Here is a 26,088-nt window from a genome sequence, read left to right as displayed (position 1 = left end):
CATTTAGAGTAGGCCAGGGAGGGCTTCTTCCCCTTTCCTGATGGACAACAACCGCTTAGGATTGATTAGCCAGTCTGTGCACATACTTGGTAAGGCTACATGCAGCAAAAATTTCAACCTTACCATTTGCTTTTTCATCTCTTCTACAATCCATGCAGCCTACAAAAAATGTATTTTAAGTCCTGCCTCCACCAATTCCTAGTTTCATAACCTCGGGTAAGCTTTACCACCTTCCTAATTCTCACTTACTTAATTTATAAAACAAGGATTCTAACTCTTAACTCTTCATGCAATTGTAAGGTTTGAATTAGATCAAATAATTAATAGACTTCAGTGGCAGTAAAGCCTTTCACGGAATGCGTGGCACATAGTAAACACAAAATAAAAGGTAGCTATTCTAAATATCTCAAGCATCCCTAGGTATAAGGCAGGCTTACCCTTAAAACAACCCTCCTGTCCTTTCTTACAAAGTCCCTGTGATTATTTATTTATTTATTTATTTATTTATTTATTATTATTATACTTTAAGTTTTAGGGTACATGTGCACAACGTGCAGGTTTGTTACATATGTATACATCTGCCATGTTGGTGTGCTGCACCCATTAACTTGTCATTTAACATTAAGTGTATCCCCTAATGCTATCCCTCCCCCCTCCCCCCACCCCACAACAATGAGAACACATGGACACAGGAAGGGGAACATCACACACCCGGGCCCCTGTGATTTAAAATCAGCAAAAGCAGCAGGAAATGTGGGCAGTGACAAAAGAAACCTATGTGTTAGTGGGGTGCAGGGAAAGGGAAGAATAATTCTGATGAGGGCGTGGGTCAATACAGAGGTCTTCTGGGTGGTCAGAAGACGTTATTTCAGAAATATAAAATCTGTGTATCTTTAAGAAAACCTATCATTAGAAATTGTTGCAGCCAAGGCCATGATTCATGCAGAGAATAAGAATAGTACTTCCTTGACTGTGAAGTGTCATTGAAGAAAAAATTCAAGAACTGAGGGTAAAAGTAAAAGTGGCTTTCTAGGAAAGAGAAAAAAGTTAGTCTCATTAATCCAGAATCTGCCAATTGCTTTCTATAATATCCCAGAAAAGGAAAATTAAAATGTTGACCTTTGTTCAACCAGTAAATCTTATTTTTATGTTAAATTATCTTTCTCTTTGTTTTGCCTAATAATATATATTAACTTGATCACATTGGCTTAAAATAATACAGAATGATTCATCTGGATTTCTTGCACTTTTCCACGAATGACAGAATTCCTAACACATAATTTCCTTCAAAACTCTTTGCAGGTCTTCTTAATGGAGATTGCAACTCCGACTCAGAACTGGACAGAAAATAAATGCTTTGGGCTTTAGAAAACACAATCAAAATCTTAAGTAGGATGTTCCTATTAAGAAATATAAAATAGTCATATTTTGATTTTCTGGGGGATAGCTTTTAACGGAAGCGAAACATCAAAAACTATCCTGATTACATTTTAATAATTTTCTTACATAAATATTAAAAGAGCTAGCTTGAGTATGAATGTGCATTTTAAATGTCTTTCTATATTTTAACATTAGATTCCCCACAAAACAAATAACTAAACCATAAATTACTTTTTAAAAATGTTCTCATTTACCATCATATCAGCCTTTACAATAGAAAATTGTTAATGTTCTATTGAATATGGTCCTTTCATATTCAATACTCAATTTTAAAATATTTTTTAATTATACTTTAAGTTCTAGGGTACATGTGCACAACGTGAAGGTTTGTTACGTATGTATATATAGGCCATGTTGGTGTGCTGCACCCATTAACTCTTCATTTACATTAGGTGTATCTCCTAATGCTATCCCTCCCCTCTTCTGCCAACTGTGAGCTTTGCCTTTTGTTTTTAAATTTTTATTTCCTTGTCCTGTAAGGATCATATTTTTTTCTATACCAATTTGGTACCTACTGTTCTTAAAGTGAACAAATCCAACTTTATTTTTGGACAATTAACTTTTAATTATTTCCAGGGGAACTCATTTTATTAGTGCAAACAAGCTAAAGGAATGAAATACATAATTTTCAATAAAATGCTCCATTTTTAGATACTCCATATAGTTTGTTAGATTGAATTTGTTGAAATCTAGCCTTTCTACATTATAACCATATAAAGTGCAGCCACCACAGTTGGTTAACACATAAACAAAACTTTAAAATCACTTGGATCATCTTGAAAAAGCAATTATAAACATATGCAATGCTAAATAATTCTGCAGACTTTATTTCCAGTTTGCCAAATGGTACTCAGATGGGTAGCAAACACTGTATTTGCTGACTGGAAAATCAAAGATAACTTAAAAGAATGTCTTGATATTTCAGGTGGGACTTAGTTATTAGGAGACTTGGCTTAAGCACCTATTTCTTCAGAGTTTGGAAAAAAAGAAAACTGGTTTCTATTCTTTATCCACGTCCCTCATTAAGGACTGGTAGATGACTCAGTGGCCAAAAGAAGACAGAGACCAAAATGCAAAATAGATGATTAATAAGTAGATAGATAATATAGGTAGCTATAAATATAGAGTTCAATACTATTCATATTTTGAAACAAGACAAGAATTACATGCATTGTATATCCAACATCTAGTAAGTCAAGTACTATCTTTCCAGAGGAAAGTTATGTAGCATATAGATTCAGCACTGATAATTTTCTGCTTCTGAAAAGTTTTGAATTTTTCTGAGTGCCCAAATTGTCCTAATAAACATATATATATAGCCTTCCTTTCTTTTAAAAAGTGTGTTCCTCGGAGAGGCTGAGGCAGGAGAATGGCGTGAACCCGGGAGGCGGAACTTGCAGTGAGCCGAGATTGCGCCACTGCACTCCAGCCTGGGTGACAGAGCGAGACTTTGTCTCAAAAAAAAAAAAAAAAAAAAAAAAGTGTGTTCCTTTGTTTATCGATGGTTTTATTATAGATAATATGTATGTGTGGCAAAAATTCAAATCTTTCAAAGATCTGATTATGACGAAACGGTAATATGTATTTCTCTTTATGCCAGTTTCCAATTCATGACAGGTTCTCCAAAGGGAAGTCCTGTTATTAGTACCTTATGTATTTTTTGAAAAGTATTATTTACATCAAAATATATTTCAAAATGCTTTTATGTTATGGGTAAAATAACATCATACCTCACTGTATTGTTATAACTAATCCACACAAAAATAATTAGTATACTTTTGTTAAACTTAGGTTTGGAAGGCTTAAAAGGAGGTAAAAATAAACTTTTACTTTGCATTCTTAAAAGACAATCTTGTTTATGCTATATTTCAGGACCAGCAATTTAATACAAAAGCTAAGATTCTTTATTAAATTTGAAAAAAAAGATGATAAAAGGTCTTGTACTAAAATAAATTCAAAGTCCAATTTATCTCTTATAGCATTGTAAGCTAAAAACAACCATCTTAGTTGTATGGTATTTTTAGAACCTCCTTAAATTTCTTTAAAACACTAATTACCACTTGGATAGCAATAATTTAATATAAACTCAGAACTAAAGAAAGTTCCAATCTTTTTAACTAGTTCACAACATTCTAAAATCTTCTGATTTATGTATCATATATACTACACTTATTCAAAAGATTATTACTTTCTTTTATCAGGCTCCATTTCATTAGCTCTTCATATGTTTTAATAATAAATATATCTACAGATTTTTTCTATAATATTTCTCAATTCCAAATTAAGAATGAGTAAGTGCTTCCATATAACTTAGGCAAAATCACTGCAGCTTCCAGGCCCCTTAGCTCAGACATACAAGATCAGCATTTCTACTGCCCTAGTCCTAGACTACCTCAGCATTTCCCAAAGAGGCTTATTAAAAAGCCAAATCCCTGGGATCCGCTTTGGACCTACTGAATATGAATCTTTAGTGAGCTGTAGAGCAATCTGCATCTTGACAAAATTCTGTGCCAATTCTTAACTGTATTAACGTTAATATTATGCTGTGAAATAAGCCAGGCACAGAAAGATGAGTACTGCATGTTCTCACGCACGTGGAAGCTAAAAATGTTGATCTCATAGAAGTAGAGAATAGAATAATGGCTACTAGAGGTAAGAAAGGATGGGGAAAGGCGGAGATACTGTAAAGTTTGTTAATGAATACAAAGTACAGCCAGATAGAAGGAATAAGTTCTAGTGTTCTATTTTTGGGCAACTAACTTTTAACTATTTTAATAGATATTTAATAACATATATTTAGTATATATTTAATAACATTCACATTTATTTACACTTATATGAATTGGGGGGCAACCAGTCGAATATCCTTTTATTATCACTGGATGAACAGCATCTATTATGTACTTCTCTATGAAATATTGTATTTAATATATATTTGAGTATTGAATATAAAAAGAACCTTAGATTAACAGTTTTCTATTGAAAAGGCTGATATGATGGTAAATGAGAACATTCTTGAAAAATAGTTTACAGTTTAGTTATTTGTTTTGTGGGAAATGTAATGTTAAAATATAGAAAAACATTTAAAATACATGTTTATACTCAACCCAGCTCTTTTAATATTTATGTAAGAAAATTATGAAAGTGTCATTGAGATCGATTCTGATTTTTCACTTTTGTTAAAAGCTATCCCGCAGAAAAGTGAGAAGATGATTATTTTACATTTCTTAATAGGAACATCCTACTTAAGATTTTGATGACGTTTTCTAAATGCTAAGGCATTTATTTTCTATCCATTTCTGAGTCAGACATGCAGCCTTACCCATTAAGAAGACCTGCAAAGAGCTTTGAAGTAAATTATGTGCTAGGAATTACAGTTATGTCAATAACTGTAATTAACAATTTATTGTATATTTTCAAATAGCTAGAAGAGCAGATTTTACAGGTTCCTAACACCAAGACATAATAAATGTTTAAGGTGATTGATATATTAATTATACTGATTTGATCATTACACATTGTACACCTGTATTAAAATATCACACTGTACCCCACAAATGTGTAAAATTGTTATGTGTCAATTAAAGATAATAAAAGCAAAAAGATCTACAAAAAAGAAACTTTGAGAACTACTGAAATTGGGTCCATTCAGCTTTAAGGAATATCAGAATCTGATATATCTAGATGTCAGATGTATTTTCCATTCCGGGATACAGAGTAAGCAGGCTTTATTGCTTTGTTCAAGGTGAGATTGTTTATTGCTGGCTGTGCCACTAGGTAATCCAACCAGGCATTTCCACGTAATTCACCTAAGGTCATAAAACATGGCCTCCTTTCCCGTAGTATTCTTGGGATTTTTTTTTTTTTTAATCTTTTGAATAACTCAGGAATGTTTCCTCAATTTTTGAATGCTCCTGAACCTCAGGTACCTGGCAGCTGAGCACCCCTGACACAGAAATCCCAAATACACTTACTATAGGATACACTATTTGACCCTGCAATCCCATTACTGGGTATAAACTCAAAGGAATATAAATCCTACTAGAATAAAGATACATGCACACATATATTCATTGCAGCACTATTCACAATAGCAAAGACGTGAAATCAACCTAAATACCCATCAATGGTAGACTGGATAAAGAAAACATGGTACATATACATGATGGAATACTACGCAGCCATAAAAAAGAACAAGATCATGTCCTTTGCAGGAGCATGGATGAAGCTGGAGGCCATTATCCTTAGCAAACTAACCGAGGAACTTAAAACCAAATACTGCATGTTTTCATTTATAAATGGGAGCTAAATACGAGACAAAAGTGGATTTTGTCCAAATTATAAGTAGATTCATATTTTTAATTTTAAACTTGGCATTCAACTTACATAGTGAAAATTATAACATAACATTTTTAACTATCAGAATATTACTAATCAGTAATTCTGATAAGCAAAAAGAAGGAGTGTCAACTTACAAGGAAGTCAGCATATTGGAACCTGGATCAACAAGTTTGTAAAACTCTTAATGCTTGGTGAGTTCTAAATGTCTATCTGAAATCAGGTCCTTTGGCAAGCAAAACTTTATCCTATCCCAATCCATTAAAATAAGCCTAAAGTTGTAATTAATTTTGGAACTGGGCCATTGGATTTCCTACATAGCTTTCATTTTGATTATTAGGTATGAATTTCACAACTAATCACTAAAGTAAGTTAATTTCCTTATATGAAACAATGATGTAAATTTATAGTCTAAAAGTAGCTTCAAATATGAACTTAGACCATAATGGCAAAAGGGTTATAAGCAATGCTTTGTCTCTAGGATATAAAAGGTACCTTTGAACAGGAACAATTATACAGACCCTAACTATTGATTTATTTTAATTTATAAATTTTACTCTTGGCCATATATTCCAAGAATATCTGGCTTGTCATTCAACAACTGTGGTGTCCTGATTCTCTCCTTTTAATCTTAAAATTCTTATAGCTAAGTTAGTCCAAGAGAATGCTTTATATGCCCCTGAAGGATGAGCATGGAAGCTGCCCCTTGTTGGAGGGCTAGGCTCTGTGGTGAATAAGTAGGCAAAACTCAGATAGAGTCAAAATATGCTTGGAATTCCCTTGGTTTGACATTCTTCAGGAGCCTGACACATAGTCTCTTAATACACCCAGTTTTTCCTGCAATGTCAGAATGATTGACTGTGAGGCCTTGGGTTGACCCTACATAAAGTTGTTGGCTTACTTTGAAAACCTCACTGCATGGAAAATACCCAGAGTTTTTTTTTTTTTTTTTCTTTTTCCTTTCAGTTCAGGGATGTATGTGCAGAACGTGCAGGTATGTTGCATAGGTATACACGTGCCATGGTGGTTTGCTGCACCTATCAACTTGCCATCTAGGTTTTAAGCCCCACATGCATTAGGTATTTGCCCTAATACTCTCCTTCCCCTTGCCTCCCATCCCCTGACAGGCCCCAGTGTGTGATGTTCCCCTCCCTGTGTGTGTGTGTTCTCACTGTTCAACTCTCACTTATGAGTGAGAACATGTGGTGTTTGGTTTTCTGTTCCTGTGTTAATTTGCTGAGAATTATTGTTTCCAGCTTCATCCATATCCCTGCAAAGGACATACCCACAGTTTTTTTTTTAAAGTCACACTTAATGCTGCAAATATACCCACTTACAGGGGCACATAGAGACAAAACCAAAGGAAAAAGGCATATTCATGTCTCTCTGTTACTTTCATTCAGAAGCAAAAGATTAGTGATTCGGGGAAGGCTGGATCGGTTGAACTACTTAAATTTGTTTTCTGCCTCTTCTGTCTGTTTCCAAACTTAGTTTAATTTCTGTAAGCTAAATGAGCATATGATATGAGTACATTTTATTTGCAAAAATTAGCTGCCCCTATGTAAGAAGGAATTATTTTACCCTTAATTAATTTTAATCAAAAATACATTTTCATATTATTAACCGATTAGCCAACATTTCTGACTTGATAAATTTTCAAAATTTTTGAAATATAATACACATAATTTATTTAGATTTCACTATGTAAAACTATATATCATTTGTATATAATTTTATATATAATTTATATATTACATACAATTTTTATATATTACATTATATATATATATAACAAGTATAATACTGGAGCTTACTTTTAAATCAATTAATTTATGAAATATAGTTGATTCTTTTTGTTTCTCTTTTCATTACTGCAAAGGAATTAAGTTCATTCAATGGAAAATAACAGCAGTTCCAGAGTACACTCAGGGACATGCAGTAGAAATAACAAAGTTGAAAAGTGTAGAAAAGTTGTTAGGAAACATCTTTTTTCCATCATCTCATATTTTTTCCCAAATAATTATGTGATACTACTATTCTGCAAATACATGTCTTTACCATTAATAAGGAGGGGCTTATTCTGTTTATTCTTTTAATGGATGGAATCATGGAATACTTTTATTTATATGTTTTTACCAGGAGCAAGCTTATAACTTTGATTGGATCAAAGAAAATATAAGGTGGAAAATTTTTTTTTAAAGTGAGGCACCAAAAGACTAACATCAAGAGGTTAAGTGTTCAACATGCCTCGCTACGAATATCTTATGCCATGCACCAGCTTACTTCTCTCTATAGCAATTTGGTTAACACTGACAAAACCCAGTGGATAGTAATAACCAAAATGGGCAATTAGAATTCTCAGGAAAGTGGATATTCCTGGCCTCAATTATCTGCATAATTCAGTCCAACCATATTTGTAAAATACCTGTATTTGTGCAGACACTGTGTTGGGTATTGTGGAAGATGCTAAAATGAGTAAAAGTGCATTTCTACTCTTTAAAATAGCTTTTGCTTCCTTATTTCTCCTTTGCTGGTTCCTCCTTCTGTCTCCCAATTCAGGTGGCAAAAACTCAAATCATACAAAAAGTCCATAATAAACAGTGACAGTCTCATGTCTCTCCCTCTTCACTTGTTTCCCGAGTGACAAATATTGCTGTTTCTCACATATCTTTTCAGAGGTTTTCTATGTCTATCCAAACATACCTGTATGTAAATGTATTTAAAACAATTCTATGTAATGAAAAATTAGCATCATACCTTATGATGCCACATGCCACAAGGTTAGTGTCTGAAACCTCTTAAGCTGCTTTCAATTTATACTCTCTCCATAGCTGATTTCATTCAGTCCCATGAATTTAAACACTATCTATATGATAATGATTCTACAATCTGAACCTCTAGCCGTTCTTGGAATTCCTGGCTTACATATCCCCTATCTGCTCAACATTTCCACTTGAAGTCTGATAGGCATCTCAGACTTATCTTGTCCCAAAGCAAACTCCTTATTTCTTTGCATCCTAGTCTTTCTTTTTTTTTTTTTTTTTTTTTTTTTTTTTTTTTTTTTTTTTTTTTTTTTGAGACGGAGTCTCGCTCTGTCGCCCAGGCTGGAGTGCAGTGGCGCAATCTCGGCTCACTGCAAGCTCCGCCTCCCGGGTTCCCGCCATTCTCCTGCCTCAGCCTCTCCGAGTAGCTGGGACTACAGGCGCCCGCCACCACGCCCGGCTAATTTTTTTGTATTTTTAGTAGAGACGGGGTTTCACCATGGTCTCAATCTCCTGACCATCAGCCCGCCTCGGCCTCCCAAACTGCTGGGATTACAAGCGTGAGCCACCACGCCCCGCCCCTAGTCTTTATTTCTTGTGCTGTCTTACCCATCTCAAAAGAGTGCCAAAATCCAACAAGCTGCTGAAACAGAAATCTAAGAAATATCCTTGATTCTTCTTTTTCCCATCTACTTCACTTCTAATTCATTAGTAAATAATCTGTTTCAGAAAACCAAACACCTCATCTTCTCACTCATAAGGAGGAGCTGAACAATGAGAACACACGGACACAGAGAGGGGAACATCACACACCACGGCCTGTTAGGAGGTGGGGGGCAAGGGGAGGGAGAGCAGTAGGACAAATACCTAATGCATGTGGGGCTTAAAACCTAGATGGCGGGTTGATAGGTGCAGCAAACCACCATGGCACATGTATAGCTATGCAACAAACCTGCACGTTCAGCACATGTATCCCAGAACTTAAAGTAAAATTAAAAAAAAAAGAAATGTAAAATAGCCAACCACTATAGAAAACCAATTTGATAGTTCCCTTTAAAGTTACATATTTACAACCCAACCCAGAGAAATGAAAACATCTGTCTGTAAAAATAGTTGTACATGAATATTCATAGTGGGTTTATTCATCAATCATAAAAGCCTCTAAGAACAACCCAAGTCTTCATCTACAGGCAAATAGTAAATAAATCGTTGTGTATTCACTCACTCAGCAATTAAAAGGATCAAATTTCTGATATTTGAACTAGTATACTATGGATTAATTGAAAAAATGTTACGCTGAGTGAAAGAAGGCTAAATTCAGAATTGTAAATACTGTATGATTCCCTTTATATATAGGTGTAGATTGGGCAGAATAAATGTATGATGATAGGAAGAAGATCAGTGGTTGCTACATAAGATGGTGGTACGAGGTGAGGAGGAATTCGCTGTAAAGGAACATGAAGGAAATCTGTATTTTGATGCAGTGATGGTTACATGGGAATTTACACTTTTTAAAGCTGCCTCATACATTTAAAATGTGTGTATTTTATTGTATGTAAATTATAATTCAATAAACTTGATTAAAAACACACACATACACAAATAATGTTTCCTTCCCAAACACCTTGCATTCATTCATCTCTCTTGATCCTCAGAATCATCACCCTCATCCAAGTTACTATCATACCTCCTGTGCACTATTGCACAAGCTCACTACTAGCCTCTTCCTTTTCATTCTGAACCACTCCCCAAACAACTAAACAAACGAACAAAAACTCCGTTCTCCATGAAGCAGCCAAAGTTCCATTTTTTTTAATATGGTAAAGTCACATCCCTTCTTTGCATAAGTTATAAAGTCTAAATGCTTTCCATTATTCTGAGGATAAAACTCTCCCTAGCTTACAGAGTCATCTGTGTTCCAGCACTTGGGTAGCTTTCTGAGCTTATCTGATGTCACTGTCACTCCAAACCAACTTGGAATTCTCTCAATGCACTAGGCTTATTTCCTTTCCTCATCAGGTCAAGCTTGGACCCACCATAGGGCCACTGCATGGGCCATTCAAATGGCATTTCAAGACTCTGCTTTCACCTCACTGTAGCTGCCTACCCATCATTCAGATCTTTGTTTATTTATTACCCCCTCCAAAAAGCCTTTCCTGGCCACACAGTCAAGAACAACTACTGGCTCTTTCAAATCCAGCAGACAACCCATCACTATCTGACTTTGTTTGCCTAATTATTAATTCATTAACTTTCTGGCTTACTAAGCTAAACTCCAAGCTTCATGTGAGCTATGGTTTTAATACTTCATTATTGCTCTAACTACCTTAGTGTTTAGATCAATGCCTGACATGTGTTATGCATTCTATACATTGTTAAGTAAATAAATGACTGAATCAATACTTTAAGTACAAAGAATATATTTTCATTTAAAAACTAATCAAACCATGCTCTCTTCAAAAGAGCAAGGTTACGTAAAGACAATATCAAAAAGTAAACTCCTGCTATTGTTACCAATTTTGCTATATTATCCCCTTACATTTTCCTGTTTATTTCTCTTACCATAAAACTCATCACTATTAACTCTATTTTCTATATATCTATTTGCTTAATCTCTGCCTCCATATACCAAAATGAAAGCTCTCCTTGGGAAGTGATTTTGTCTGTCTTTTTTCACTACTGAACGCACAATCTTGGTGAGTGACTTGAACAGAGACACTCACAAATTTTTGTGGAATGAGTGAAGCTATAAGGTACAGCTTGATTGATTAGGTATTCTCAGTCTGCACTGAGGAAACAAAAGCACTCTTAGTTCAAAGAAATGGACCAAGTAATTTAAGTAAGCACTTGAGATCATGGATCTCCTTATGTTCCTCTAACTCAAATTCTCTTAGAGCTTGGGAAAGCCATTGCAAACATTTTGCCTTAGTTTTTGCTCCTTGAAAAATGGAAATTAAATGAAATAAACAAACCAATTAAAATTATCTTATCTTTTTAGAGCAAGCCCTACTTGAGAGTTCAGTAATTACCACCAACTGATTATCATTCAGGGATAAGTAAGCACAAAGAAGAAAGTAAGAGCTACGGGAGAAAAAAATCAGAGGGGCAATTTTTGTGCTACTTAGGATAAGACTTCTCTTGTTTTGTTGAATTTGTTCATAAAAGCTCTGAAGTCTGGGGAAATGCTTCTGGGCGCAAAGCAAAGTTTTGAAGATTACAGGTCTAAGGAGAAATTAATAAAATGCAGTGGGGAAATTAAGTTGAACAAAAGTGCAATGAGGCATAGTTAAACCAATTTATTAAACAGGTTTTGATATGTATATAACTGGGTTGCTGAAGAATTAAAAATAAATCCAAGATTTTAAATAAATGTTCGGTATTCAATAAAACACCAAAGGGTAACATTCACAAAACTCGTAGTTTTTTTAGTAGTGTTCTTTGATGAATTTCTTTCTCATTCATATGCCTCACCAACTCTTCTTTCCCCGGTAATCTTAAAGAAACTATGCTTTCAACAATATGCAAAAGTCTTAGACTTTGCTCGATTTTCCTCTACATTCTTCTTATGCCAGCTTCAAAACAATGATACTTTCTTGTGGTATCAACTAAGATTTATTTTTCGGTAATACATCTACAATTTTTCAGAAAGCAATGAATATTATCTTGCTTAATGCACCTGCAACCTGGCAGGTGTGACACAGAACAGGTGTTGAAAACACAAGACCAAAAGCTGGGCGTCACAAAGATGGAGGTTTGATTCCAAACTTAATCACTTATGAGCTATGAGACCCTGCACACATAGCTTAGCTCCTAAAAATTTCAGTTTCCTCCACTGTGAAAATGTTAAGTGTGACATTTGAAAATTCCTTGGCTTAATGTCTGGCAGAGACATCTCTCAATAAACTGAATGTATTAACAGTAGAAGCAGATTCCAACTTGCAGATATGTTTCAATTGTCAAAATTGCTTGTTTGGAAGTTTAAACATATATTTCATCAAAAATTATATTAAAAAATGAAATGGTCAGTGGTAAGCAGGTTTCTAGATGAACCTTCAAAACCTTCATTTACCATAACACGATTTAAGTCAAAAATTCTTCTAATTGTCTTCTGGTTAGGGTGGTCAAATGGTCCTTTTTTTTTCCTAGACCTTCCTGGTTTTAGCACTGAAAATCCCTCATCTTGGGAAACCCTTTGTGCTAGACAAATTTTAGCATGATTCCTTCGTTTGGAAGCTAATCATTATTCATTCGTTCATCCATTTTTTTTTTCTGCAGTCCCAGGTATGTTCTTAGGCTCTGGAGATATAAGGGCAAATTGGATATGGTCTCTGCCTTTAATAAACTTAGAGCCTAGCAAAGAAGACAGAAAAATGAACAAGTGTCAGCAAGCCCTACACAAAATGCTAATGATGGTGGCTTGCCCAGGATGCAAAGAAACATAGCTGATAGGCACTTCATGCAGACTTGGACGAGGTGATCACTGAAATGGATCTGAAGTAGGTATGCAGCTCAAACCAGTGCCTCCTATTTAATTCCTTTGGACATTTTCCATTTTTGAGCTCAGAATTCCTTAAATATACATATTAAAATGCCGTCTCTTTAGATTCCCTTATGTTGTTATCTAAACAGATTTTGAATAACTTCTGATATGCATATAATCTTTATGGAAAACTTAGTAAAATATCAACATAAATAACCAGAAACCCTTGCTTTTATAGCAGTTTCTCCTATTTTGGATATATAACTAACTTAAAAATCTCCTTTTAAAATTGCAAACTGCCTGCTTGCTTTTTTATTATTTGGAATTCATTTCACAAAGGAAATTACTAGAACGCCCTGTTAAATTGAAAATAAAACAGACGTTATCATAAATAATATTGTTCTAGCCATAATACCGCAGTAGTTGCTCTAAGGTTAGTGAGTTAAAAATGTTTCCCAAAGCTTGTGATCAAAATATCGGCATTTTACTTTTGCATTCTTCAATAAGTTTTAAAGTATTCCTGGAGCATGTCTTTATCGTTACAGCAAATGCTATAGCAAGAAGATGATAAGACAGACTGCTCATACAACAGGAAGCTCGGGTGTAACATACACGGATTAACCGCATGAATATTCGGTTTTCCTCCTGGGGAAAGGAACATTTTTCATAGACTCTGAAGGTGAGAAAGGGACTTATTCTCAGGCAGACTGTAAACTTCATGGGGGGCAGGGACCATGTCAGTATTGTTTACTGCTGTGTTCCCAGTACTCAGAACATAACTGATGCACAAAACGGTTGAGTAAATAACAAAACAAATTTACAAGTCTTCACCCTATACTTCCAACAAATGATTATTCAGTCTCTGAAAAGCTATAGCAACTGAAAAACCATCTTTGCCACTTGTCAAAATCAGTAAACCTCTTTGACACCAGTAAATTATGCAGCTTAAGTTTCAGGGTTAGCTAATTACAATATGACATCAAAACCACATGTTCTATTTTTGTATTAGATTATATCTCCAATCTTGACTAATAACCTTTGAGATGTTGCATAGAAATTTACTAAGAATGTTCATGTGATTATTATAAACCACCTTGCTATGAAAGTATATCTCATAACATGCTTTCTGTAGAATATGAACCCAAATCTTCGGTTTATAGGCTCATCAACTGCTCTATAATCATCCTGTATTTTAAGTCCCACAGAGAATTATAAATATATGTTAGATAATGGCTTTATTGACTATAAAGGCTCTTAGTAAGTTTGAGCTCTCAAACGAAAATAGTAAAATACCCACTTACGAATTTTGTTTTGCATTTTGATCATGGTATCTACATATTTTATACATACAATATTGCTAATGCATACATATGCTACACAGTTGACATCCACTTCAAATTCAGTGGGATTTTTTTTCTTATTTTTTGTGAAAATGGGGTCTGGCTAAGTTGCCCAGGCTGGTCTTCAACTGCTGGGCTTAAGTGATCCTCCTGCTTTGGCCTCCCAAAGTGCTGAGACTACAGGCATGCACTCCCCATGCCCAGTTAATTTGTTAAAACTGTTTCGGTAGAAACAGGATCTTGCTATGTTGCCCAGGCTGATCTTGAACTCCTGGGCTCAAGCAATCCTCCTACTTTGGTCTCTCAAAGTGCTGGGATTACAGGTGTGAGCCACTGTGCCTGTCCATAAGTCATTTTTTTTTTTATTTCTAATCTTTCAAAATATCTTTTTAAATTTTATTATTATTCTTATTATTATATTTTTACCTTTGAAGTTTACTACACCAACTGCAGTTGAAGCCAATCTGAGAAGATACACAGGGGCCACATCTGTTAAACTGGAGACATGCTAGGAAAGAGGAAAGAACAGATTCACCAAGACTAACAGGCAACTTGGGAGGAAAGAGATTACTCAGCCAAAATAAAAATCACTGTCCCCTAATCCTCAGGATCAAAATGCCCATGCATGCCAAACACAATTATAATGGTAATTATTTAATACGATTATTATAACTACTGAACAGATCAGATCATCAAATTTGGAAATCATGTTTTCCACCTAGGTTTACATATTCACTTACTAGGTAATGGGGTCATCTCCACAGCTGAAATGTTGGTAATTTTTGACATTTGAAGCTCTACTCGGTGGTATTCATAAATTGTTCTTCTTCGAACATCTAGAAAAAAAAAAGGAAAAAAATCAGCTTTTAACATTTCCCCGCTTACAAAACAACAGCATTTTAATAATGGATATAGAATTATATACGTATAGCCCAATGTGGTTTTAAAATGAAGCTTCATCCTGTGAAAAGACTGACTAGAAAGTATGTGAAAATCACGTGCCAAGTAACCAGAAGTCTTTTTATCAGTGAAGTTGAAAGCGTTGATTAGGGTCTCAGATATCTCACTTACCTATTAAGGCTTCAACTCATTGTCACTCAGACTGTACTAAAGATTTTTTTGGACAGATTTACATATTTTCAAAGATTTAGACTCATGAAATCAAGAAGGTAAGATGATACCACTTCTTCCATACGAAAGCTAAAGTGTTTAGAAATGGGTAATTAGAAATGTTTCACAATCTAAAGTTAATGAAGAATAACAATGTAATTGCTTTAAAAGTTTAGAATAAACTTCAATAAAAGTAAAACAAGTTAAATCATTCTTATATTTCATGGTGATCATAGTTAATAATATTGCATCGTGCTTGAAGTTCAATAAAAGATTAGATTTTTAAGTGTTCTCACCACACACACACACACACACACATACACACAATAACTATGTGAGATGATGAATGTGTTAGTTAGCTTGATTGAGGGGAACATTTCGGTATGTATAAATATATCAAGTCATCATCCTGTATATCTTAAATACATACGATTTTTATTTGTCAATTATATTTCCATAAAGCTGGAGGGAAAAAAGGAACTGAAATCACTTTAAAAATAAGGATTGCTATGTATTAAATATACAGTATCATATCTAAGGAAGGTTAATTAGCAGTTATATTGCATGATGTAGTTTAAAAATCATTAGCAAATCCATCAATGTCCTGAGGAAGAAGATGGAGACTTTGACAAGAACTCTAATCATTTAAAATCCGATAAATATAAGCAAACATATTTTAACATCAAACCAGAACAAAACATTTAAATATACTTAAAATCCCCTTTCAAGCCTTATACTAACGTGCTCGCCTGGGTTTGGTCAATGTAAGTGGAAAAATAATGTTGTCAGCATTTTATTCCACTCTTGAAATGCCTGTAGTGATAAGAATGCATTTCCGGAATAATATCACACATATCAGTAATTAGTGAGGCTATAAACTATTTTTATTTTTATTTTTGGGACACAGTCTCCCTCTGTTGCCCAGTCAGTGGTGCAATCACGGCTCAATGCAGCCTGGACGTCCTGGGCTCAAGCGATCCTCCCATCTTAGTCTCCGAAGTAGCTGGGACTACAGGCATTTGCCACCATAACCACTTAATTTTGTTCTTATTTTTTGTAAAAATGGGGTCTGGTTATGCTGCCCAGGCTGGTCTTCAACTCCTGGACTCAAGTGATCCCCCTGCTTTGGCCTCCCAAAGTGATGGGATTACAAGCATGCACCCCCATGCCCAGTTAATTTGTTAAAACTTTTTTGGTAGAAACAGGGTCTTGCTATGTTGCCCAGGCTGATCTTGAGCTCCTGGGCTCAAGCAATCCTCCTACTTTGGTCTCCCAAAGTGTTGAGATTACAGGTGTCAGCCAATGAGCCTGTCCATCAGTTATTTTTAAAATATCACAGTATCCAATTTGGGGAAGTAATGTCATAGTGGTTAATAATATGTGCTCTGGAACATTCTGTCTGGGCTCAAACCCCAGTTTTGCTGTGAGGAATCTGTGTTACCTCAGGCTCCTTTGCTAGCTTTTCTATGCCTCAGTTTCCTCATCTATAAAACAGGGATAATAGCACCTATATTACTGCATTGCTTTGAGGATTAAAATGAGATAACATAGGAATATTGCTAGACAGTCCCTTTCACATTGTAAATGCTCAATACATACTAGATACAATTTTTGTCTAACTTTAATATGACAACCTTAGATCATACAAGTTATATGCTGCATTTAATAATATAATCTCTATAGATCCAAACTCACTGAAATCACACTACAATCCTGGAATCAAACTTCTAGTAATTTCTCTCCATTCTTCATTTACAGAAAGTTAAATTTATATTGAAATCATTAGACCCAACGATGACCTCGTCTAAAACATAGAGCAGGGAGTGTGGTGGCCCAGATGATAGTGAGTTACCTTTTAGTAGAAGTGTTCAGAAAAGGAAGATACGTACTCATCCAAGAATTTGCAGAGGCTGTCAAATGTTTACTAATAACCTATAAGTATCTCTCCTTTCCTCTACTCATATCTTTTTTTTTTATTATACTTTAAGTTCTAGGGTACATGTGCACAACGTGCAGGTTTGTTACATATGTATACATGTGCCACGTTGGTGTGCTGCACCCATTAACTCGTCATTTACATAGGTATATCTCCTAATGCTTTCCCTCCCCCCTTCCCCCACCCCACAACAGGCCCCGGTGTGTGATGTTCCCCTTCCTGTGTCTTTTTATCCACTTCTAATTATTCACCATGACATTGTACTGCAGAAGGGGTGGAGAAAGGGTCGAAGCAAACCCTTTTGGGGCTAGGAGTGGCTCTGGGTCACAGGCTGAAAATCTCTCAGGGGTATCAGATTGGAAAACACTGTTTAAGAACCCTAATCCAGTGAAATTTTGGTATAACTGAAAGATGCATATACATTTTTCAAAAAGTAAACTTCATAAAAATCAGAGGAAATGCTGGTTACATGGTACATAGTAAGGTGTCATGAAGTATATAAATCACATCTTCTTTTTTTTTTAGTTTTTAAGACAAAAACATGGCTCATCTTCTGTCTGTGTCTAAATAGGATTCATTCCTATGTATTGCTTTCCCATGTATTTTGCTAAACAATTGAGTTCTTATAAATAAATAAATAATGTGGCCTTTCCATAAGATCACTAGGATGGGAGTTCTTGAGTCTTTGCACAGTATCTGTCATATTACTTGGTGCTTAAAATACTAGTATTCCTTTTATTTCATGTTACACTTTGAAATTCTCAACTACTAACAATGACTGAGAAGCTTCTGAGAGTTATTGATCGTGCATATGGAATAAAGAGAAAGTGTGACCATTTTTTGCTATGCTAGTTCTATTGCCTGCTCAGAAACCTCTAACTACTGAGAGGAGATGAATTTAACAAAACCCAAATTAATGAGAATTATTTTTGTTTGATGACCCGCCAATTAACAACAACTTCCAAATGGTCATTTATGTAGTATTTCAGAGATACCTCTGTCAGAAACAAGTAATTAGAATTCTGGTTACCCCTGCCAATATTAGAAGCTTTCATTTGATTCCAAAAATATATTTCACTCATGGGTCTTCTTCAAGAATAAGCCAAAATAAAGTTGAATTAAACGTTCAGTCTTACTGATGGTGATTCAACTTCAATAGATCAATACTCACCCATTAGTGCCTTTTAAAAATTAAGAAAAATTAAATCTGAGCAGATTAACACACAGAGAGAAAATGTGATGGAAAGCTTAAGGCGATGTGTTATAAAGTGCAAATACTGCATGTTTTAGAAAGCCTGATCAGTATCAGCAGGAGGGACAATGTGATCGATCATATGGAAACACCAAGAATCTTCTTTGATCAATATCCACTCTAGCTGAAGTGAACACAGACTAATGAGTACCTTGAGGCATGATTAGCCATGATCTAGTTTATTTTCCTGTCTTGAAAGCGTAACATTCACACAGAGACTATATGAGAAATCTCCTAACTTGGCTTACTCATATTGTATAACTATTATATTTTGTCTGAATTGTCAAATGAATGATTTACTAACATTTCCCTATTTATGTGTTGCCAATGCTTAATGACTGGCTCCATATGGTTGTATCTTATTTCTTTTCTCGTTCAAATCGAGTCCAGCACAAGCACTGTTTACTGAGTACTCTTTAATGGAAATAGCCTGTATCGTATAACCACAAGATTCATTTCCAGCATGAAGACTCAGGAAAAGAGAGACTCTTGAGATACAATTGACACTATTATAGTGGCTACAAGCTTCCCACAGAAAAGTGAATTAGCTAGCTGGAGTTGTTAAATAAAGTAGCTACAAATAAAAAATGCATTTGCCAGAATCATTTTTAAAACTTCTCTCTGTAGTTCTAATTCTCTGAAATAATGTCATTAGGCATTCAATAAAACATAAACCTTAGTTGAGCATGAAATGCTAATTTAAGCCTTTTAGATTTTCCTGTCAACATTCCCTCATTGCTTGCAAAGTTTCAGGACCCTGGTAAAACTTAAAGGGCCAGAGTTCCTAAGTTACTTGAGTAAGCATAAAGGAAATAAAAAATAGGACCTAAAACAACCTTCAAATTTCTTTTTCTCTCACGTATACTTTGCTAATGGCTTAAGCCAGCTGCATTTCCTGCCTTCCTTTGATAATTACTTTGCCCTGGACTTGAAATATTCCCAAGATATTAACTGATAAACACTCAAGGTGATGGATACCCCAAATACCCTGACCCGAGCATTACACAGTCTATGCAGGCAACAAATACTCACACGTCCCCATATGTAAAGTATTATGCATCAATAAAAGAAAAAACAATTAGGGAAAAAAGAGAGAATCGGAACCAGCAGACGGACAGTGTATGGTCTGTGCAGTGTCACAGTGGGCCGGTGAGGCAGGTGGGCTGCGGGCCTGTGACAATATCATGGTTCCATTGTTGAGGGCTGCTTGTCCTGAACCTGGTGTTTTTGCAGGGGGACATGCCTCTCTGCTCCTGAGACTTACAGGAAGAAGGCTTGATATATATTTGCCAAGTCATTACATCTCTCTCTCTCTCTCTCTCTATTTTTTTCTTCCTTTTCACAAAGGAGACTGTGACTTCATTAAATTGAATTGGGTGTGTTGGGGCTCAGAAAACAATATCCTAAAATGAAGGCCTCAGAGGCAGCCTCTGAAGCAAATCTTTTTCCTTTACTTTCTTTTTTTAAATTCGTATAAATGTAAGGGGTAGCAGTGCAATTTTGTTACATGGATATATTGGGTAGTAGTGAAGTCTGTGCTTTTGGTGTTTCTGTCACCCAAATAGTGTACATTGTACCCAATAAGTAATTTCTCATCCCCAAACTCTCTCCCTGCTTCCACCCTTCCCAGTCTCCAATGTCTTTCTTCCAGGCTGGTCTGGAACTGGCGGGCTTAAGTGATCCTCCCACCTTGGCCTCCCAAAATGCTGGGATTACAGGCACAAGCCACTGCTCCCAGCTAGACGCAGTTCTAAATTGTTAAAAATTTACTTTCTCTAAGAGTATTTATAGGATTAAATGTTAATAAATCAAGAAAATGAAATAAAAAAAAGAATTTAACCACAAGTCCATGAAGAAAGCCTTTCTTGTTCATGACAATTTTAGAAAAATTCTCAAATATGTAAAAATTGATTAATCAGTGATTTCTACGTCCAGAAAATTTTAGATTTTTTTACTTGTCTTTAAAAATCAAGTCAGGGTCAGTCAACTAGCTTACATTAGAAATGTATGCATTAAACTAATAAAATATCATTTTGTACAATGCTGTCTATCTTGGAAGTGTTTTATGAATAGTTACTTTATGAGAAAACATCATGATTTCTATTTATTTCTGCTTTTGTTGAGCCTTTGGTGAACTAGTCCATACTTGAGAATGTAAGCACCTAATGAAATGGTGTTGTTAAGAGAAGCAATTTTATCTTCTGAAAAATGAATAATTTTGAAGGGTTTTCCACTTTGAGGTGAGCAAAGGTAAGATGACACAATTTACTGGAGATCTGGCGATTGATCTGTTTTTAAGTGAATGAGAAGACTACAACTTCAAAAATAACAAATGAGGCCCAGTTCCTCTGAAAAGGCTTGAACTGGGTTCTAGAAAATATTATTAAAAAAAGTTCAAGTTTTTCCAAGATTATTTGTATTTTTCATAAGTTTTGACCACATATTTTCATTATAGCTGCTACATAATTATAGTGAATGTGTCCTACCACTAAATCAAAATCGCAAATTGCTTTCTATGGGAAAAATTAGTTATAATGGTTATGTTTGAAAATTTGTTGTTTAATAAATATACTTATATTTGAAAATTTATTATTTAATCATACATAATATTCTAGGGCCTTTTAAAAAGCAAAGAAGAAATAAAAATAATGTTTATGTAAATATTATACTTGGCATTTAATATTTTATTTAAATATGTGGATATGGTCTATTGTTACCCTATCCAACATGATAGCCACTAGGCACATCTGGCTATTTAACATGAAGTTAATGAATTAAATTCAATTAAAAATTAAATTGCTCAGGCTCACTAGTCATATTACGAGTTCATAGTAGCCACATGTGGCTACTGAAATCACACTATACGATACAGATTCACAATATTCCCACCAGGACAAGAAGCTCTGAATAGCATACTGGTCTATGCTTTTATTATTATTTTACATTTAAGCTTAAGATAGTTTGCATATTTCATGGGCAAAGCTGTGTTTTTGTTTGTTAAGGTTATTTTATTCTCTGTCTAAAAGTAATTTTAAAAAATTGCTGCCTATGCTGGGCATGAGGGCTCACACCAGTAATCCTAACATTATGGGAGGCTGAAGAAGGAGGATCACTTGAGGTCAGGAGTTCGAGATCATCCTGGCCAACATAGTGAAACTCCGTCTCTACTAAAAATACAAAAATTAGCTGGGCATGGTGGATGCACCTGTAATCCCAGCTACTTGGGAGGCTGAGGCAGGAGAAGCGCTTGAACCCAGGAGGTGGAGGTTGCAGTGAGCCGAGATCGTGCCACTGCACTGTAGCCTGGGTGACAGAGTTAGACTCTATCTAAAAAAAGAAAAAAAGTGGTGCCTGGTCTGTAATCTTATAAAGAGACCACATACAACAAAATATATACCTACAAGTGTTCCTCAAAGAGTTCAATGATCTTCTTTGTAGTATTTTTAAAATATATTTGCTCTACTAGTTGTCAGTTTTATTTCTGAAAATGCTTAATGTTTCTTAGGAGCTATGAATAATAACCAGCCAAGCAAAGGTGCACTGTAGCACAAACAATGTCAATAAATTTAAAACAGTAGATACTGATACAAAGAAGTCTGACGTTAAGAAAGTACCAAATAATGTACTGTGAGTGAGAAAAATAAAGGAATATTATAAGGGATTCAGATATAGTCACCCTCATAACTTGGCGAAGAACCATTTTAAGTGAGGTCAGCTGCTTTCCAGACTGGTTTCTAGTGCAAGACCCTGCATGTGTGTGTTAATGTAACTTTCTCTTTCCTTAAATGGCATGGCCTTATCTGTTCCAAATTAAAGAACCACATGGCATGAGTGGATTTTCCGAGTTTCTTGCCGGAAAGATTAGGCTCATTAAGCTCGGAAGGTAGAGAAACAGTGAGGCCCGATGGGACAAGTCAGCACCCCGGAGATTATGATGGAAATTCAAAATGTTACATAGCAGGAGAGAGAAACAAACTAGTGCAAGTGGCACTAGTGAGAATCATGCGTGTATCCAGGAAGACCTCTGCATGTTGTGTAAGGATTTGGAAGGACAAGCTGAGGCTGAGAAAGAATTACTTAGTAGAGCTATTTACCAAGAAATTATGGAAATTACAAATGACACATGAATATATGATAGTGTTAAAAGTTTCTGGTAATCGAAAGACAATTAGAGCAACAATGAAATACCATTTTGTGCTTATCAAATTTGCAGAGTTAAAAATGAATATTAGAAAGCACTTTGGGAAATGGGATATTTCTAATATAATGATGGGTAGCAAACTGGTACAACCTTGATGGAAAGCAATTTGTCAAAATACATTCAAAACAATACTAACATTCAGCATCCACAAATTCACTTTTTGAGAATCAGATACATGCAAAAATTTAAAAACAAGGATGTTTAGCACCATTTTACTGATAATATGCGATGCAAACTATGTAACCATAGTTACATAGTTTTAGTGACAGGTTACATAAATTATGAAACAAAGAAATTTCTTATAGCTATGAATGACCACATTTTAGACAGATATTTAACAGTGTAAAAAATATGTTTTATATATGAAGTTGAAAACAGGGGGCAGAATTATTTACAGCGTAATGCCAATTTTCTTAATGTGTGTATGTTAATATATGTGTATATTACAAATAAATAGTTGGATACAGATACGTGAGAACATTTATTGCTATTTCTCTGTAGTAGATTTCTAGGTAATTTAAATTTTCCTCCTTGGGTTTCCTGTTAATTTATAAATTACTCAGAATTATAATGTGCTATGCTTCTAATCATAATAAGTATATTTTTACATTCATATTTCTGAAATGAACAACTAAAGTCAGTCCTGTACTTAGACCTGTTTTTCATAGCTGTACCTGTGGATATTGAATTGGCTGATTTCTATGGTTCTTTCTGTTTCTAAAGTTTTACAAATACATTTTATGAAAAACAGTGATTTAGAGACATACAGATGGACAGACAGGCAGACATAAGTCTTATGAAGAGACATAAAACAACACACAACAACATAGTCAGAAAGCATTGAAAGGCCAGGCGCGGTGGCTCACGCTTGTAATCCCAGCACTTTGGGAGGCCGAGGTGGGCGGATCACGAGGTCAGGAAATCGAGACCACGGTGAAACCCCGTCTCTACTAAAAATACAAAAAATTAGCTGGGCGTGGTGGCGGGTGCCTGTAGTCCCAGCTACCCGGAGGCTGAGGCAAGAGACTGGCGTGAACCCGGGAGGCGGAGCTTGCAGTGAGCCGAGATTGCGCCACTGCACTCCAGCCTGGGCGACAGAGAGAGACTCCATCTCAAAAACAAACAAACAAACAAACAAACAAACAAGTATACTACTTACTCTCTGCTAGGTAATGTATGCTGTGTACACATTGCATTTTAGGTACTAAGATGCTCATTTTACAGAGAAAGAAAGTTATAGAAACTAAAGTTTAACATTTCATGACCAATAATCAAATGACAATATTCCTTATACTTTCTTTTTTTTTTTTTTTTTTTTTTTTTTTTTTTTTTTTTGAGACGGAGTCTCGCTCTGTCGCCGAGGCTGGAGCGCAGTGGCGCAATCTCGGCTCACTGCAAGCTCCGCCTCCCGGGTTCACGCCATTCTCCTGCCTCAGCCTCTCTGAGTAGCTGGGACTACAGGCGCCCGCCACCACGCCCGGCTAATTTTTTTTTTTGTATTTTTAGTAGAGACGGGGTTTCACCGTGGTCTCGATCTCCTGACCTTGTGATCCGCCCACCAGGGCCTCCCAAAGTGCTGGGATTACAAGCGTGAGCCACCGCGTCCGGCCTTATACTTTCTTTACTTTTAATTTCCACCTTGTTTTTAGCATAAGCCTTAGTTTTACCATAGACTTTTCCCTCTCTTTTTGCAGGGGCAAAGGTATTTCTCTTGTAAACTCAGAAGGATTTATCAGTTTACTAACAATAACTGAATTCCCTTTGATATTGAAACTATCAGATCACCTGATCTTTTATGAAAGAAAATAAAGCTACTTTAATTAATCATGCTTGAAACTTACACTGAAATCATTTACTATTTGGGGGCCTTTAAAAACTGAAAAACAAGTGTTTTGTTGTTGATGTGAGAAAGAATGAATGGGGAGAAATTTTAATAATAAATGAATTAAAATTGCTTTACAGCATTTTGAATGCTTCACCAAACCTTCACCAAATCTGATAAGAATGGTATAGTAATGGTGATCTACTGGGAAATACTATTTTCCAGGCTTGAGCTCACATTCCCATGTTCCCATGGCTACATGAAGCCAAAGGTTTAGGTAATATAACCTATGTAACCAAAATGATTAATAGAATAGAAAGTCGATCTTATGAGAACAGGGTTCTATGTAACACATCTTGGAATACAGAAGAAATGAAACTATTCACTACTTAGAATAATAATCAGTTGTTCCCTAAATCCACTTGGTGGGGGTAAGAAAGTTAACAGAGGCAAAGTATTTAAATTCCCTACAAAGACAATTCCTAATAGTGAGTGTTGCTAAATAAGGGAACTGAATTTTGAAAAGGACTTATATCGGTCTAAATTCTGATTGTTGAATATGTAACATAGGTCTGTAGGAATCAGCTTATTTCTCGCAAAAGAACTGTACTTGTATAACTTGCATTGTGCTAATCTTGGGTTATCCTAATCTCTGGCATAAAGATGCACCTTTTGTTAGCTGAGAATACAATGCAACCATGTATCTCTTGTTATGCAGAGGCTCATGTAACAGACACAGTTATACTTTATAAATGTGGGAGAGACTTTTAAGGAGATAAAATTTTTTGTTCCCAAAATGATTTTTAAGTAGAACATATTAATTCTAATTTTCTTGCATAAATATAGTCCCATCTAACAGCAACAATGGCAGAACTAGAGACCCAAATCTTTCATTCCTTCTTGGCTAATTTTCTCAGGATGGACTAGTAAGGTTAACAGAAAATGTGACTGCTTTTCCAGTATGCAAATTGTCTGAGGGACATTTTTCTCTGAACTCTAAGTTTGAATTAAGTTCTTTTAGATAACTGCTGAGTCCCAAACTTTAGACATAATCTGGTCTGAAAATTCATATAAATTTTGCCAATTTATTAAATGAGATTTGTATTTGAAAATATTTTTCCCCCAACACATAATAGTTATCCTTTTACAGCATAACAAGGGATGCAAAATTACACTTTAGGGCCATGATATCTAAGTACAATTTTATCATTGGGAATATACCAACATAATACTTGCATATTAAAGTACATTTGTAAAAAAAAAATTTGTATTTTGGTTGGTGTTTTTTTCTTTAAGCAATAATATATCAGAACAACAATATGGACTAAAAGCACTGCTGAGTAAGCTGCAAATAATTTTTTCTGCAATTAAAAAAAAACAACTAATAAATTAAAACTAGTGTTTCTT

General features: G+C 35.1%; 1 protein-coding gene across 2 annotated transcripts in view; it reads right to left on the bottom strand.

Moving 5' to 3' along the window:
* The window catches only part of PLXDC2 (plexin domain containing 2), a 469,249-nt gene that overhangs the window by 98,351 nt on the left and 344,810 nt on the right, over nt 1-26,088 (bottom strand). For both annotated transcript variants that reach the window (XM_055296706.2, XM_055296707.2), the window contains 2 exons: nt 15,101-15,196; nt 14,787-14,868 (listed from right to left, as the gene is read on the bottom strand). In XM_055296706.2, the coding sequence (XP_055152681.2) occupies nt 14,787-14,868; nt 15,101-15,196 (178 nt within the window). The remainder of the gene's footprint in view (nt 1-14,786; nt 14,869-15,100; nt 15,197-26,088) is intronic.

The sequence above is a fragment of the Symphalangus syndactylus genome, chromosome 10, assembly GCF_028878055.3.
Source record: "Symphalangus syndactylus isolate Jambi chromosome 10, NHGRI_mSymSyn1-v2.1_pri, whole genome shotgun sequence".
In the NCBI taxonomy this organism is placed as follows: domain Eukaryota; kingdom Metazoa; phylum Chordata; class Mammalia; order Primates; family Hylobatidae; genus Symphalangus; species Symphalangus syndactylus.
This window is presented reverse-complemented; position numbering and strand designations above follow the sequence as displayed.